The 16636-nt window shown below is 37.9% G+C and overlaps 2 protein-coding genes and 1 non-coding gene across 6 annotated transcripts in view; 2 read left to right on the top strand and 1 right to left on the bottom strand.

Moving 5' to 3' along the window:
* The first annotated feature begins 572 nt into the window (after positions 1-572).
* On the top strand, positions 573-645 carry trnar-ucg (transfer RNA arginine (anticodon UCG)). The gene has a single exon. It is a non-coding gene; the product is annotated as a tRNA-Arg (tRNA).
* Positions 646-1410: 765 nt separating this feature from the next.
* LOC132117320 (transcription factor E2F8-like) lies at positions 1411-11292 on the bottom strand. Of its 2 annotated transcripts, none has more exons than XM_059526551.1 (14): positions 10990-11292; positions 9911-10001; positions 9227-9484; positions 8970-9126; positions 8574-8873; positions 7823-7984; positions 7411-7548; positions 7086-7289; positions 6173-6257; positions 5616-6087; positions 4736-5053; positions 4427-4562; positions 3665-3987; positions 1411-2198 (listed from the first exon to the last, which is right to left on the bottom strand). In XM_059526551.1, the coding sequence occupies exons 2-14, from the start codon at positions 9992-9994 to the stop codon at positions 2046-2048; spliced, it is 2790 nt and encodes a 929-aa protein (XP_059382534.1). In that variant the 5' UTR covers positions 9995-10001; positions 10990-11292; the 3' UTR covers positions 1411-2045. The 2 variants fall into 2 exon arrangements, with proteins under 2 accessions (XP_059382534.1, XP_059382525.1); XM_059526542.1 differs by lacking the exon at positions 10990-11292 and adding an exon at positions 10084-10222.
* A 2827-nt stretch (positions 11293-14119) lies between these two features.
* LOC132117369 (neuron navigator 2-like) overlaps positions 14120-16636 on the top strand; it is a 197556-nt gene continuing 195039 nt past the window's right edge. For all 3 annotated transcript variants that reach the window (XM_059526645.1, XM_059526653.1, XM_059526630.1), the window contains exons 1-2: positions 14120-14236; positions 14966-15487. In XM_059526645.1, the coding sequence (XP_059382628.1) occupies positions 15257-15487 (231 nt within the window). In that variant the 5' untranslated portion in view covers positions 14120-14236; positions 14966-15256. The remainder of the gene's footprint in view (positions 14237-14965; positions 15488-16636) is intronic.

Below are 16636 nucleotides of genomic sequence, written 5' to 3'. Positions count from 1 at the left end.
ATTTCAAACTAATCCATCCTCCTAAATTAACTGCTGACAAAACACAGATGCAATGCAGAGGCCTCCTCCAGTCCTAAGCTCAGATATTCTACAAGCTCTGCAACATTTGTTCAGCGCTTTAAAGGCTTGAATGCTCAACTCAATTTAACAACTGGCTTTTAATCGTTAACCGTTTCTCTGCCTAATTACAGTTATTTTATGCTTTGGATGATTGTTCAAAATAACAGTCTGCGCTTTACAGACATAATTTCTATAACTAACGTTACTCTGTATCTGATGCAGCATATTGGACATAGTCTGACTGTTTATAATTATTTCTCTGTAATTTAATTTAACCTAATTCAATTGTCTTTTTTCTTTCTTTCTTTTTTTTTTTATTCAGTGGAATATGAATGGCATTATTAGCCAAAATACGGATATGCTTTTTGACATATAATGCGCAATATTCCAAGTCTTCAATAGCAATAATAGACATGTGAGGAAGTCCCAGGACCTACAGGCTTTAATTCGCCATTCACTGAAAATATTGCACTGATTGACTGGACTGAATAAACCCCGACACTACATCAATCGGCCTCGTGGCCTAATGGATAAGGCGTCTGACTTCGGATCAGAAGATTGCAGGTTCGAGTCCTGCCGGGGTCGTATCTTTAGTTTCATTGTTATATAACGACAAATAAATCTAGAAAAGCCACCTCACTGAACAGTTTAGCGCCAACACGCATCTAACGCAGCTGGTGACTCTCACATTCATTTTCCAAGATTGGCTAAACATTAGCCAGCTGTGTAGAAGCAGGATTAGATCTGAAATCTGCAGGCAGTTGGATTTCCAGGAGTAGAGTTGTCCTCGATGGTGATGTATAAACTATCCCTTGACCTTATAGTGTAAACTGAACTTAACGTAAGGTGCAGTATTCTTCAATAATTGGAGTAATTTTTCTTTCAAATTATTAAATGGATGCCACCTTATTAGAACAATAAAGCCCTCTCTACACCTACCTGATACTTTATTTTCAACTTTTTGATTAGTTCCTTTATTTTTATTGAAAATAAATGCTTTTCTGATGTGGTTTGAAATGTGAAAGAAAACAAGTTCGCACAAAGGCGGATTCTTTGCACTTAGTGTAAATAGACACCGTTTTACAGACTTTGATGACATGTTTGCTGTATTTACCTTTAACTACACTGTAAATTAATCAGTGCATTAAAGTTAATAGAATTTTTAATAATCACAAGTGTTTAAATACGAAAAAGCAAGGAGCTTTAAGAACTTTGGATTCAATGAAATATACTAATTCACTAATATGAATCATTACTTGAAGACATTCATAAAGAAATTTCAGCAATAAAATAGTGAAAGGCATTTCCTCTAAACATTTCTCCAACAATTAAATAAAGACAACAGGGGAGCACATTCATTTTTCTTTATTACATATAAATCAGATTGTAAAGGCAGTTCAAATAAATGATGTGCTGATAGTAATATTACTAGATTTCATTAACATAAAATACATCTACAATACTTAATAACACCCTTAATCTAACATTCTCCCATATTAATACATCATAACACAATGCCAAGTTATAGCAATGTAATATACTGTGGTACTTAAACACTTTAAGGCGATGCCACTCAAAATAAAAATACTAATCATACAATCAATTTGCCAATTCCTACAATCCCTGAAATTAGATTTCCTGTTGACATTTCATACAACATTTGACAGTTTTTGCTCATTCTTCCTTTTTTTAACCCTAAATTTACAGCATATTTAAAGAAAACCCTTTATTTTGCAAATAAAGCCTCAACTGTCTTGGTCAATAACATAGCACCATGTTTGCCGAATGGCTTTCCTCAAGAGCCTCAGCAGGAAAAAGCATCAAGCACCACAGACTAATGTGAAGTTAATGCAGATCCTACAGTAAAGTAACGATATAAAAAGAGGAAAACATAAAAAAACACTCAAAGACAAATAACAAGCACACACAATGGCTCAAACAGAACAGTGGTTTTTAGCAGCGTGAGGACTGCAGGTGTGAAGGTCTTAGCTGTCCTCCGGACTCACATCGAGCTTTCTCTGAGGGATGTAGATGTTTCTGGGAGCCGTGGTGTTGGTCACAGTAGAGAAGGAGACGGGCGTGTGGAAGAAACTCTGCTGGAGGTGTTGACAGGCCCCTTTAGGTGTGGTTACTAAAGGCTGCAGGAGATAGAGAGTAAATATGCAAATTACTGTTTTAAATAACAAAGGACTAGTCACACAAACCCAGGGAGCCTCCCAGAAAAATGAAAATTACACTATTGTACAAAAGTGTGGAGTGTGCAAGATTTTATATTTAGAGTCTTATGCTCACCAAAGCTGCATTTATTTGATCAGACATCCAGTAAAAACAGTAATATTGTGAAATATTAAAAATTTTTGTAACTATTTCTTTATTTTAATATATTTTCAAATGTAGTTTATTCCTGTGATACAAAGCTGAATTTTCAGCATCATTCCTCCAGTCTTCAGTGTCACATGATCCTTCAGAAATCACTTTAATAAGCCAATTTTCTACTCAAAAATGTTTCTAATTATTATGAAGGTTGCTGCTAAAAGTGTTAGCTCACCCAAAAATGAAAATTAGCCCATAAATTACTCACCCTCAAGTCATTCTAGGTGTATATAACTTTCGTCTTTCAGATGAATCCAGTCGGATTTATATTAAAAACGGTCTTTGATCTTTCAAGCTGTTTAATGGCACTCAGCCATTAAATCCAAATGCATCAGTCCAAAAGAAGTTAAATAAAAAGCACCCATCCATAAAAAAAGTGTCTCACATGGCTCCAGGTGGTGAACAAAGGCCTCTCCTTTAGCAAATCGATGCGTTTTTGTAAGAAAAATATCCATATTCAATCACTTTAATGACACTATTTTTTATGGATGGACGCTTTAAACAGCTTGAAAGATCAAAGACAGTTTTTACATAACTCCGACTGGATTCGTCTGAAAGCAGAAAGTTATATACACCTAGAATGACTTGAGGGTGAATAATTTATGGGCTAATTTTCATTTTTATGTGAACTAACCCTTTAATGTTTTTCAGGATACTTTGATTAATAAAAAAAAATAAAAGAAAAGAACAGCCTTCAGTCAAAACAGAAATCTTTTGTAACATTATAAATGTCACTTGTGACATAAAAAATAATAATAATAAAAATAAAAAATCATATCGACACCGAACATTTGAACGGTAGTGTAGGTCAAACAAAAGTTTCGTTTTCAAGTAATTAGGAAAACTAGCTTTAATGTGACTTGAATGGGCATATACTACACACATAATACATTTTTTTTAGTTATTTATTTATAAAAATCCTTGATTTTTTGTTATTTAACAAGACTGGTGTTTTTAAGAATTTGAAGACAAAAAATATTTTATTTGACTTTTTCTATTCCAGGTTTCCTAAAAACTATTTTGTCGATTGAAGATTATACTATTTTATTTACAAAAATTATAACATTAGTTATTATGGTAAAAAAAACATAATAATGTCTTATAATTTCACTTACACTATGTAAAACCAGATTATCATTATAATTTTTTTTACAAAAGTGGATTGCTGACTGTATATTGTCCCTTATGCTTTACTTTTTTCCATATTTTTTCATAGCTGCCGTGGCTGTACCTGTGGTATGCTGATGAGGGTGACGGGCTGCCCGTTTATGGAGGCCGGCTGCAGAGCTTGAGCAGGTGAGATGGGTTTTACAAAGATCATGCTCTGTGGAGGGAGCCCCGGGTGGGGAGATGGAAGTGTGCTGGTCTGCTCAGGAGTGGAGCTTGGTGTGCTGGTGCCAGGGATAAGGCCCAGGTTCTGTAGGGTGAAGTTGAGAATGGCAGGACTGGGGCTGTGGATGCGATGCCCTTGAGAAGGGAAGGGAGAGAGGGACGGTATCCGGTGGAGAGGGAGCCGGGTGGGGGTGACTTCTTGAGGAAGAGGATGTCTGGAACCTGGAAAGAACAGATACATCAGTGATTGTTCAATTCGTTACATGCATGTTTAACTGTTTTTCCCTATTAACACATGAACAGTGCTCAGGAATTGGCATATTTCACTAATTAGCATTTTTGTAGTTTATGCAGACACAATAATGTTATCATTTAAAAAAACTTGCACTATGAAGCACCATTTTCTAATACGTGTTAACATCTAATGAACAGCAACAATGCATAAAAAGTTAAGTTTTCAGTTGAAAATGCACCCCAAAACTAACACAATTTACACACAAATCAAATCTAACAACTAAATTTTACTCTACCTAAAATCAATATTTGATCAAATGAATATATTTAGAAAGTATAGCATTATAGCATAGAAAAAAAGCATTCATGCATCCTTCATCCATAGTAAATATACAGATTTTTGGTATAACCCTGGGTATTGGCATACCTGCAGTTGGGGTGTGATAGACGTTGTATGTTGGTGTGGAGGCTCTGGAGCTTTCTCCAGTGGAGTATTGTGGATCTCTGAAGTTCACGATAGACTGCTGGGAGATCGGAATCAAAAAACCTGCGGGGATCAAAGTCTGACGCAAAAATAGAAGTTAGAGTTAAGGCTGAAACTCGTGTGAAACAATTAAATAAAACACCTAAAAACAATTTGAATCATTCCAACATGAGGAATATTGAGGATCAGACAGACAAGGTGCACATGTGTAGTATTCCTGCACATATGAAGTGTAGTAAATAGTATTTCTACCTCTGCATGTATGGGTCCAGATGGCAGGACCATGTCCTGAACGCTGAGCTTTTGGGCCTGTGATAGTGGTGGTCTGACAGGCGTCAGTCCGGCCTCACTGTCTGAGGTCTGAACCTTCTCCTTCTCCTTCTCCTCCAGGAAGGTCTCCACACTGTGCTCCAGAGGCGCTGTGCTGGTGATTAGTGAGGCAGGCTGGCTCTCAGAGGGTTTGGGGAACTCCAGGTGCAGGGCTCTTGGGGAAGGCCGGCTGGAGGCAAAAGAGCCTCTATGGGCCTTGAGACGAGCTTGCAGAATCTCACACAGCTTTGGTGAATCACTCTTTAAAGGAAACACACCAGAGGGTTAAAACTGTTACTCCATGTACTGTAAGCACATAAACTGCAGATACTGAGCAATTCATTTAAGACAATTCAGACTTAAAATGCCAGTTCAAACATTTAATATAGATATATTTAGTTTAATATGTCTGTAATAACTGTTCTTTTTCTTCTTATTATATTTACCTACACACTTTTACTAAACATTTTAATACATATATATATATATATATATATATAGTTTTTCAAATGAGTTTCATAGATATGGTAATTCATTGAATTGTTTGGATTATAAAATATAAATATGACAATCAAATATGTTAAACAAATATTAGCAAATATTTAAAATGTAAAATTGTTTATGCAAAACTAACCTGAATGTTTTAGCTGAATGCATGTTTTATTTATTTGCACATTTAATTAAATGTAAAAAAAAAATGCAATCATCTAAAACAAAATTTTGTATAAGTTATTAAATATAACAAATAAATATTGGTTCAGATTTTTTTTTAACCTATATAATCTATAATTTACCATGCCCTATATTCTTCACATAACCTCACCTTTGGCTCAATCCGCTGCAGTTTAGATGGACTTCCTGCTAAGCTCTTTTCTCCACATGCTCGTTTAAGGGTTGAGGGACTTGTCGGCTCTTTACCATGTGATGATGGTTGGTTGGTTTGGTTACTGCTTGCTGTGGCAGCTGGTGATGTCTTTGTGTTTGCATTTCCTGGGCTCTCAAATGTCATTGAACGGACTGCTAGGCTAGTGGGCTGTGGTCTGAGAGAAGTGGGTTGCATGTAAACAGCATATGTCCCGCCTGCCTGCTGCTGGGGTATAAGAACTGGGATGATCGGGGAGCACTTGGTAGAAAGGTAAGGAATCGCCCCTGCGGGAAGAACTGGGATTTGCATTCGCAAAGGCCCATGAGACTGATGATTGCTAGCAGACGTGGATTCAGGTAGTTCAGATACTTGTGAAGTGCTTCCATTCAGAACATCTGTCACCTCATTCTTAGACTGAACCCGATGGCCCCTGGAAGACAAATCATAGGTGTTATATCCAAAATGAGTGGTTCATTCTCTTTTTTTGTTCAAAGGAACACAAAAAGTTTACTTACGTTGATTGTTCATCTAGTTGCTTTTTGCAGATAGCAGCCAGGTGAGCCATTTTGTTTGTGTAGAATTCACTGTTTGCAGATTCACCTATAAAATAAAATGGAAAATTAGTTTTAGTAGTATTTTTTGCTAAATTTGCGTTCAAAAGTTCAAATAAATCTCAATCTGCTAAATTAATTTCAAAGCATTTATTTTATCAAACGTACAGTAAAAACAGAAATATTACAATTTCAATCACAATTTCAAATAACTGCTTTGTATTTTAATATGTTTCTTAAAGTATAATTTATTCCTGTGATGGCAAAGAATTTTCAGCAATTACTCCAGTCTTGGACTTCACATATTCTATGTCAGGCTTTAAATTGCAAGCAACACAAAGGGCCCCAAAGATCATTTTGTTTGTGTGTGGTCAGATTTCAAAAAGGCAATCTCAAGCTGGAAGACAGAAGTGAAGCTGGTACTATTAATAACGACTATCCTAAAGCATGAAAAGCATCATCAGAATAGTCCATCTGCCATCAGTGATTCAACCATTACTTTATGGAGCAACGAGAATAGTTCTTTTATGCGAATAAAACAAAAATAGAGACTCGTCGCTTCATAACGTTACGGATAGACTACTGATGGCAGATGGACTATTCTGACGATGTTTTTCACACTTTTCTGGACCTTGACACTGTTGTTTACTTGGCAGTCAATGGGACAGTCACAAGCCTCCCGGTTTTCATCCAAAATATCTTAAATTGTGTTCCGAAGACGAACAAAGCTTTGGGTTTGGAATGACATGAGGGGAAAGTGATTAATGACAAAATGTTCATTTTGGGGTGGAATATCCCTTTAAAGTAGAAAACCCCCACAGAAAACAAGATCATTAGTTGGTTGCTTTCTTATGATGAATAAACAATTATGGCTCACCTGTCATTTTAACTGGACTAGAAGGAGCAGAGTTGATTTTTCTGCGGTCATCTTGTATGCTCTTGACCAGCTTTACTAAGGAATGATGTCGAGTAAAACCTCGCTTTGTTCCGGGTGAGGAGAAGAGATTTTTGGCACAGTTGTCAACAGAGGAACGGGACTCCAGAGGCCGTGATGCTGCTGTCGAAGGTGAGGTCCCCAGATCTATAAAACAAACAGAAGGAATAATAACACATGATATAAGAAGTGAGCATACACACACATCTTAAAATAAACATGATATATAGGATTATGAGCAATTTCCTGTGAAATATGCTAGACTTACCCTTTGGAGATGGTAAGTCTTCTGGCCCAGTCCACTTGAAAGCAGGCTTTCTTCCTCTATCCTCGGTCACATGCACTTTCTTTATCAGCTCTAGGCTGCTTAAAACATTTGCAATGTCATAAAGTCTGCGGATCTTAGCTGCCAACAAAAAAGAGAGCATAGAAAAGATAATTAATTCCACCTTCACTGAGCAGACAGTTAAAATACAGACAAGTTTTAGACTCAAGCATTAAAAAAATAGATTTTTTGTTTTGTTTGTTTTTTTAAGCAGGTTTTACTGGATGAGTACACTTGATAATGCACTTTTTGCAAGATTCCTATCTGTCCGCTGAAATGGAAAACATCTGTGCCATCCACTTTAATAATGATTCACAGTGCTTTTTATATGCACGATGAGAACAGCAGCACTCACTTTTAAACTTGTTTTTGTCCTGATCCACAACGTGATCTTCACCGATGAGGATCTTGGCAGCTATTTCGAGACTGACCACAGGAGGGCTGGACACCAGGAACAACATGACGAACTTCTGACTCATCACTCTCAGAGATTTGTCTTTACGACTGCTGGCCGAAGCTGCAGATAAAAACAATGGGTCTCAAATCTGCGTACAAATATTTCCTGAACAGATCATGATTCACCAACAACTTTTGTACTAAAATGTATTCTACATTTACAAAAATAAATAACACAGGAACAAACTGAAATCACATGTATGAAAAAAATCACATATACTACTGTTAGGATTAACTTTCATACATGAATATTTCATGATATTCAGGGATCAATAAGAGAGGCTGTATTATACAGAATGACCTGCGAGGTTTCTCTGCATAAAAATACATTTTCAAGTTTTTTATCATCTGACATTCACTGCAGTTATATTTCAAAGTTACTGAAATTAACAAAAAAGCATGTTTTTCTCTTTCAAGAATGTTTTCCCCCCAGACTTGAATGAAAACTCTATAACATTAGAATGAAATTAAGAACAAATTTTTGTTTATGCACATGTAGTGAGTAAATTTTTTCATGAGAATTTCTTGTTTTACAAATATGAAATGATCGCTCGACACATTTAATGATAAATGAAACCTAACGTCCTTCTATTAGGCATACATAAAATAATACAGTATTGCCTTAAGCAGATGGTCGTACATTATGTTACCTGCTTTAGGATCTGCTCCCGAAAGCTCTGCTCCATCAATATCAAAACCTGATGTTTCTTCATTCTCCTTCTCCTCTCCATCCGAGTCAAACTCTCTCTCTTCTCGCTCTAGGCTTCTATGACGGATCTGCTGCATCAGCTGGTCGTAGCGGTTCTCTTTGCCAGCCCGTTTCAGCATGGCGAGTGTCTGTGCAAGTTTCACTCGGCCATGCCACGTGTAGCGGTTCTTAGCCAGTCGGCTGACCATGTTTAGGCTCTCGAGAACATTCATGATGTCGTAGATGCGACGCCGCTCCACATCTGAGAGGTTAGTGAGAATGGAAGCGATCAGGATTTATGAAACACATCATTTGGTAACAGAAATAAGTAGTGTTGTTTGACCATTGAGCAACTTACTTAGCTCTGTCGCCACATCGTCAAGGCTGATGTCGTTGTTTAACGCAGGATTGGGGTAGTTCGGGTACCTTGCGAGAAATTTGTAACACAGCAAACCCAGGCTTTTGTCTTTACGGCTTGTCTGGAGCTTTTCTACTTCTTCCCCTTGTTCAGGCTCCTGCGTGGCACAACAATAGAAAAAACACACACATATATATAAATTTTTTTTTTGCCAATACCGACAGTAAATCTACAAATAGTGGGAGATGCATACATACCTCTATTGATACCTGGGAGTTTTCTGATTCGCCGCAGTCTACGGCTCGCTCTTTCTCGCGGTTGCGAATCTCAGGACTGGCCGCACTGATGAGCATCTTCAGGTTGGAGGTTGGTGTCCAGGGATCGCTTGATGGTGCCTCGAGGCCCTTAGTAGGTGTAGTGAGGGGCCCCATGTTCTTATGGCTCTCCAGTAATGCAGCTTCTGAAGCCTTACTCAAGTTTTTTAGTGGTGTTTGTGGCTCCACAAAAACATGCCCCTATTTGATAGAAAAGAAACATTAGGTCTTATTGATCACGATCATGCTGTTTTTCAAGAAATGCTTCTAAAGCAGTTTCCTAAACCTTTTACTACAAATCTGGCCAAAAGCCAAAGTAATTGTTCTATTATATCCAACTATATTATATCAAGACATTTCAATTCTTTATATTTCAATGCGAACATTTAAAATGTTAACGCAGAAAGATAAATTACTAATGATGATATGGTTCAGAGGTTTATTAATTTCTTCCTATTATTTCCTTCTCTTGTGATATATGACAAGACAAATCAAAGGTCAACACAGACCAACTTTGTCCTGGAGGCCCTTGTTTGGGCGTCTTTTCTCTAGTGTATGGCAAGTTAACTTTATAGATTCCTCAAATCACTCTTTTGTGATTTTGAAGCCACAATATTTATAACTGACCTTGTCATTTTCTGATCTTTCCCTGAACGGACTTCTTAAAGGTGTCCTGGTTAGCTTTTGACCTTCTGATAATGTACTGGACATTTTCCACCTAAAGAAAAGAACACACGATTCGACGCTTAAAATAATCAACGTTCACTTAATATTATTTACATTTCATAAAGAAGTCCTACCGTTTCTTTACAGCATTATACATTCTTGGAGACAACATTTTGAATACTAGTCCGGGTATAACGTTCAGTAATTTCTTGCCGAGCTAAAATTGATTTTTTAAACTTAACAGATGTCAATCAATGTACATATATTAAAAATTATTATGATTTAAAATTTGTGTTTTGTTTTTTGCGCTTAGCAATAACTGACAAGCGTTCCATCGAATGGTCACGGAGAACTCGTACGAAAACACGCCCCCAACTGACAGCAGCCAATAAGTGTGGCGCGGAGAGGCGGGACTTTACTCGTCCCGCGCGCCTCCACACTTTTGAAATCTTGGCGCGGAATCTCGCCGATTGCAAAAGATTTAATCCGGAAGTTATTAACTTTAATACAATTTAAGAGAATTTGTTTAGCTGCCCGATGCTCGTACGCCTTGGATAACTCAAACAATCTATGTAAACTGTTTTTAAAACTACCAGTATAACGTTACCAGCAGAGGTGACGTAGCTAATAACTCAGCCGCTTACGTGCTGTATAATACGTTTATTTAGTATAAAGTGCATAATTATCGCCCAGGAACTAATTATATAAATATACGTAACGTTACGAACTACGATCAAGACTGTAGGCATGTTGGCTACTAAACTATCGGTTTCACAGTTAGCGCGGGTTCAAACCTACCAAGAGCCGCCAGTCTGGCTTGTGTCCTAAATGTATGATATTGAATTAAATTAACGTACCTATTATATTATAGGGACAAATATAATCTGTCTATAAACTAAAGTGGATATGTTAAGACAAAACGAGCCCGACACCAGCTAATTTAGCCCGCAAGCTTACAGCCAGCCACATAACATTACACCTCTGCCCAGTCTACATAGTGCAAAACTATGAAAACAAGATAAAATATAAATGCTACTCACCCAAAAAGAGAAGTATAACGTTACCACTTTCACATACTACTCGACATCCCATAAATCCGTAGTAAATACTATACAGGTTGGTATCTAATGTTACTTATACAGTTCCAGGTCTCTAATAATAACGTTACCGGATCCAACGCTTCTGTAAATTAGCACTTAATAATTTAAAGTCGTATTAAAGTAACCGAAAGAAAAAACAAAACCGCTTTTGATGCATAGCGGAGGATAAGTTTTATGTAGCTGTTTCCTAGCGAGTAAAAAAGTTTATTTGATCAGTCTGACCATTTGTCCCGCCTAGATACTGGACACAGCGCGCAACAGTCCGCTCCGCCTCCGCTCGCCTCTCCGCCAATCACAGCGGAGGAACCAGACTGGGGCGGAGTCAGACTTCCGCTGTTGCGACCACACCAGGTCACGGGGGTAAAACCATAGACATCATATAGGTAGACGCCCCATCGAACGCTACTGCCTATTGGCACGAACGAGCCGTGGAGCCGCCATCTTGAACCGGTCGCCAGCTCCACTCAGTGTAACTTGTTTGTGAAGTGAAGTGAAGTGACATTCAGCCAAGTATGGTAACCCATACTCAGAATTTTTGCTCTGCATTTAACCCATCCGAAATGCACACACACAGAGCAGTGAACACACACACACACTGTGAACACACACCCGGAGCAGTGGGCAGCCATTTATGCTGCGGCGCCCCGGGAGCAGTTGGGGGTTCGATGCCTTGCTCAAGGGCACCGTGGTATTGAAGGTGGAGAGAGAACTGTACATGCACTCCCCCCACCCACAATTCCTGCCGGCCCGGGACTCGAACTCACAACCTTTTGATTGGGAGTCCGACTCTCTAACCATTAGGCCACGACTTCCCCATTTGCCAGGTGCAATGAGCTGTCAACTCATTAAATTAATCATATCTCACTGAATACCTAACTGATTTTGACGCGGGTTTTTTTGCTGCAAAGTTCATTCATGCAGCTATGACACAGGACACATGGTTCAGCGTATTTTAATATTCATAATAGGCTTTACAGTTACATATTATATTCTGATATAAGTGACCAGACGCCCAAAATCTAAATATGTGAGGTAGAATATTTATAAATCACACACTATAAATATGATAAAGAAGCAGAAACAGATAGTTGCAGTAAAATAAGATATTTTAATCAATTATAATTTGTGACATATACACTCTCTCTCTGGTTCTCTCTCTCTCACACACACACACACACACTCTTCTCCCTCCCTTCCTCCCTCTCTCCATCACACACACACACACACACACACTCTTCTCCCTCCCTCCCTCCCTCTCTCTCCATCTCACACACACACACACACACACACACACACAAATACACTTCTCCCTCCCTCCCTCTCTCTCCATCTCACACACACACTCTCTCTCTTCTGTGACTGTTGACACCTTAGGAGCTTGTATTGCTGAAGCCTGGCGGATCAACCTCTCTGCAGCTCTCAGCACCTTATAATAAGAATACAAATACATATTTATATAGCGCTTTACACAGTACTCAAATACACTTTACAGAACAGAGAAAATATGAACAAAGCAACCCTAATATACATTACTTCCTGATATCACGTGCGCAAACACAAATAACAGTTATTATGTTCTGTCGAACAATGTATGTATTAACTTAAGATTGGATTGTGTTGGTAATAGGCACTTAACGTTACCTAACGCTAAAAGTGAGTTTCCTGCATCTAACAAGTGCTTTTTCGAACTTCTTTCTGATCTGAATAGTAATAGTAAGTTATTTGGGAAACACTTGAGTTGAGGGAGGTAACGTTACATAGTCTAACTAACGTTAGCTAGCTACGATTTCAGTACGCTATCAAAGATCCTTGCTCCTTCTCAATTATCTGGATTTAAGGACAAACTACAACCAATAGTACAATAGTAATGTTAAAGCCGTACTTGCGATGGTCCGCCGATTAGAACAGGAAAACGCTGCACAGTGCTCTTGTATCTTAACTGCTGCTACGCAACGAAACTAGGAGTACGACCGGTTCAAGATGGCGGCCGCAAATCTCGTCGCCCAGCGGCCAATAGGGCGTCTACTTATATGATGTCTATGGGTAAAACCCAAAACCCCAGTGAACCGTGCTGTTGCGTGGTCCAAGACACGTCACAGTAAAACAGCAATTTGTCGACTTCCTTATTTCAGAAGAATAAAATGTGTTTTGACAGGGATTTGGTTTGACTGAAAGTTTATTAAATGTATTCTATATACAAAAGTAATGTAAATTATAGCCTATTAAAATGAGATGTTTTGAGCTCTTAAAAACATCCAATGTGTATACATTGGCGCTCTTTTCATGTTTGTGAAAGAATATTCTTATACTCACCAAGTCTGTATTTATTTGTTTAAAAACGCAGTCAAAAAATATTATTATAATCGAAAAGTTTTCTATTTGATTGTATTTTAAAATTTAATGTAAAGCTGAATTTTCACCAGTCTTCAGTGTCACATTTTAATATGCTGATTTGGTGCTCAAGAATGTATGTACTGTATGTATGTATTTGTTTATATTTAAAGCACAATAAATAAATAAATAACGTTGTTACCCCCTTTCCCCCAAGATTATTTGATAAAAAATTCAAAAGAACATTTATTTGAAATATACATTTTCTGTAATAATATTGTCACATTTAACCAATTTAGCCCATCCTTGCTCAATGCTTTATTTTTTATTTATTTTTATAATTTATCTTACATACCCCAAACTTTTGAATGCTAAGTATATTATGGTTTCCATACAAAATGTATAGCCGCTCAACTGTTTTCAACATTGATGATAATAAATGTTTTTGGGCATCAAATCAGCACATTAGAATGATTTCTGAGGCATCATGTGAATAATAATAAAAGCTTAAACATTAACTTGCACATTTGTAGTTTCCCCCAATCTTTTCTCGCATGGAACTGTTTGAGATATAACTATTAAATATTAAATGAATCTAGCCCCATCGTGTTATTCTTGCTGCCCAGTTCATAGTTTATGTATCAGATGGTCGCTCGCGACACAGCCATTGTCTGCCGCTGGGTGCCGCTGTGCGTATTCGCTGTGGAGGTTTCCATGGAGACGGTCGCCGGTATGAAGCGGCGAGAACAGAGCAGTGTGCGCGGAATGACGTCATGTGACGGATCGGTCCCGCGTGCACTCACTCAGTGCTGCTCCGCTCCGCATCCCTCAGCGGACTCTCTGCGCTCTTGTTTGGGTGAGTTATCTCTTTTATTTTCTGCCTATAGTCATTAAAAAAGCGCTTCGGAGTTAAATATTATTTATCGCATCTAATCTATAAGAGTTGCGTTATGAACTGTTTTTCAGTGTTATATTTATATATTGAATCTCGTAAGAACCAAAGGATTTCGACTACAATGCGAGTGTTATGAAGGAGGGGCTGCATGGCAGAGATATGATTAACTTACTTAAATCGAGAGTTTCTGTCCACATTCATGCATATAAAATGCCAAAAGCCGGAGAAATGTTTCAAAGTATTTTAAAAAAAATCTTCAGATGGTTATTTGTTTGTGTGTATTTTTTAATCGTAATCAAACTTGCACAATATGTCAACTGCAGAATTTGTATTTTAAGGAGAAAAGTTTATTGAGGGCAACGCTTTTTTTTTTCTTTTTTCTTTTTTTGATGTTTAATGATGAATTGTGATATATTATACTATTATGTAATTATAATTAATAATTATCAATGTATGCAATTACCCTTGTTTGGCAGCATCTCAGTCTTTCTCATTAAAGTTGTAAATATAATGCACTATCATATATATATCTGACAATATGACATATTGCTTGTGCTGTATTTAGTTAATGTTAAGTTACTTTTGAAATGTACGTTATTTTGCCCTCACTTTGTCATTTTGTTATTTGAATAAGATGAAATTGGCTTTGTTTTGTTTCCTTCTGATCCACGTGCACCTGTTTATGTAAAGAAGACCAATCCTGGAGCAAAAGTACCATCTCTGGATTTGTGCTTTTTGAGGATTTTACAAGACCCTATTGTGATGTAAAGCTGCAAGAACATGCCGCTGTGTCATATGAAAGTTTCCAGATCATCAGGAAAACGAATTTGTGAATACAGAAATGTGTAATTATGAAGTTGGGGTCGCTGGACACAGGGGCCCTTCCCCCCGTCTCGATGCCTGTCACAGAGCAGCCATGCTGGGCTTCATCTGAAGGGATGCACCATGGTGTGATCACACGTCTGTCTTACCCCAGCCTCAATGAATCGCACGAATGAATGTACATTACTGTGGCAAAGGGAATTAGCTCAGTTGCATAGGGACTTTGGATTTGGGAATACCGGAACCAGTCGGAGAGCGTTGGATTTTTATTTGAAGAAGTGCAGCGGATTCTTCAAGGAGTGTTTTTGGAAGATGTCTGAGAAAGGAGCCGAGGCGTCTACATCTACAAAGCGGAAGCAGGTGATTCATGGTCTGGAAGATCAGAAAAAGGTTAGTGCTTTGATTTGAGATGGTAGATAGCATCATATTTTATGTATAACTACAGTGGGTTTTTTTTTTTTTTTGGTGCTTGATCTTTACCTAAACACCCCTAATTTGTGTCTGTATTTAATTCTTCAATCTTTTTTTTTTATGCTTAAGTAGAAACTTGGAACACTTTCACCTTGGCCATGCTGCACATTATCCAGTGATTTATGGTCAGCTGAGGCCATGCACGTCCCTTGGCATATGGCCCAATAGCATAGCACCAGGTGCATTGGCCACTTAATTGACTTGTGCTGAGATTTGTGTGTCTAGTTTATGACTGCTTGCAAATGCATGTGCTGACCACAAAGCTTGTGGATAATTTTAGACTTTATAGCAGTGAAACATGAGAAAAAGAATGCCAGAGACTTGGTGTTAATGTAAGAGAGTGATTTGCTTAGGTTAGTTTAATTTGAAAGCAAACCCAAAGCCTCTCAATGCAGATTATCACTCATGCAAGTTTTATAAGAAAATAAACAACTAGTAATGCAGAATGCCTTTAGGGCAGGCATCACAAACAGGCTTTCTTTGCATCCGATCCAGTTTCAGGCACATTCTGCTCTCAAGAGCCGAACTAATTGGCTTAGAGATTCCTCAAGGCCCATGTTTCACTTCCGTCTTTGGGAATCTGATTTTACATGTAAACGGATACCCATTTGCTTGCCTGTCCAAGTATGACATGTTTTGCTTGGTGTAAATCCTAGCGTGAAGCAAGTAGATGTGGCTTGGGCTTCCTGGTTGCCCAGCTGGATCCATCAGGGGCATTTCGGTTTCTCGTCCAAACTTAAAAGATAGTATTGGAGGACTATTAAAATATACAGACTCATTTTGCTAAAATGTTTGGTGGATGGGCTTTTTTCCATCATCCTCTTTGGTTTGAGTCAATTAGAGATGCAAAATTGTTCACCTGGGATTCTAGTACAACATGAATTAATTAAAGTAGAAAAATGCACAGCTGCTGTTTTCCAATTTTCCAGCATGGTGAACTCTTGTTAGGACACTACGGCTTCGCTAAGACGAACACACATTGTGACATAAAGAAGATTGTTGGCATAAAAGCCAAAATGTAAGTACCTAATTCCATATTCAAGTTATCAAAAGGATGATATGAATCGG

This window comes from Carassius carassius, chromosome 3, assembly GCF_963082965.1.
Source record: "Carassius carassius chromosome 3, fCarCar2.1, whole genome shotgun sequence".
Classification (NCBI taxonomy): Eukaryota; Metazoa; Chordata; class Actinopteri; order Cypriniformes; family Cyprinidae; genus Carassius; species Carassius carassius.
Note: the sequence above shows the minus strand (reverse complement) of the source record. Positions and strands in the feature narration are given on the sequence as shown.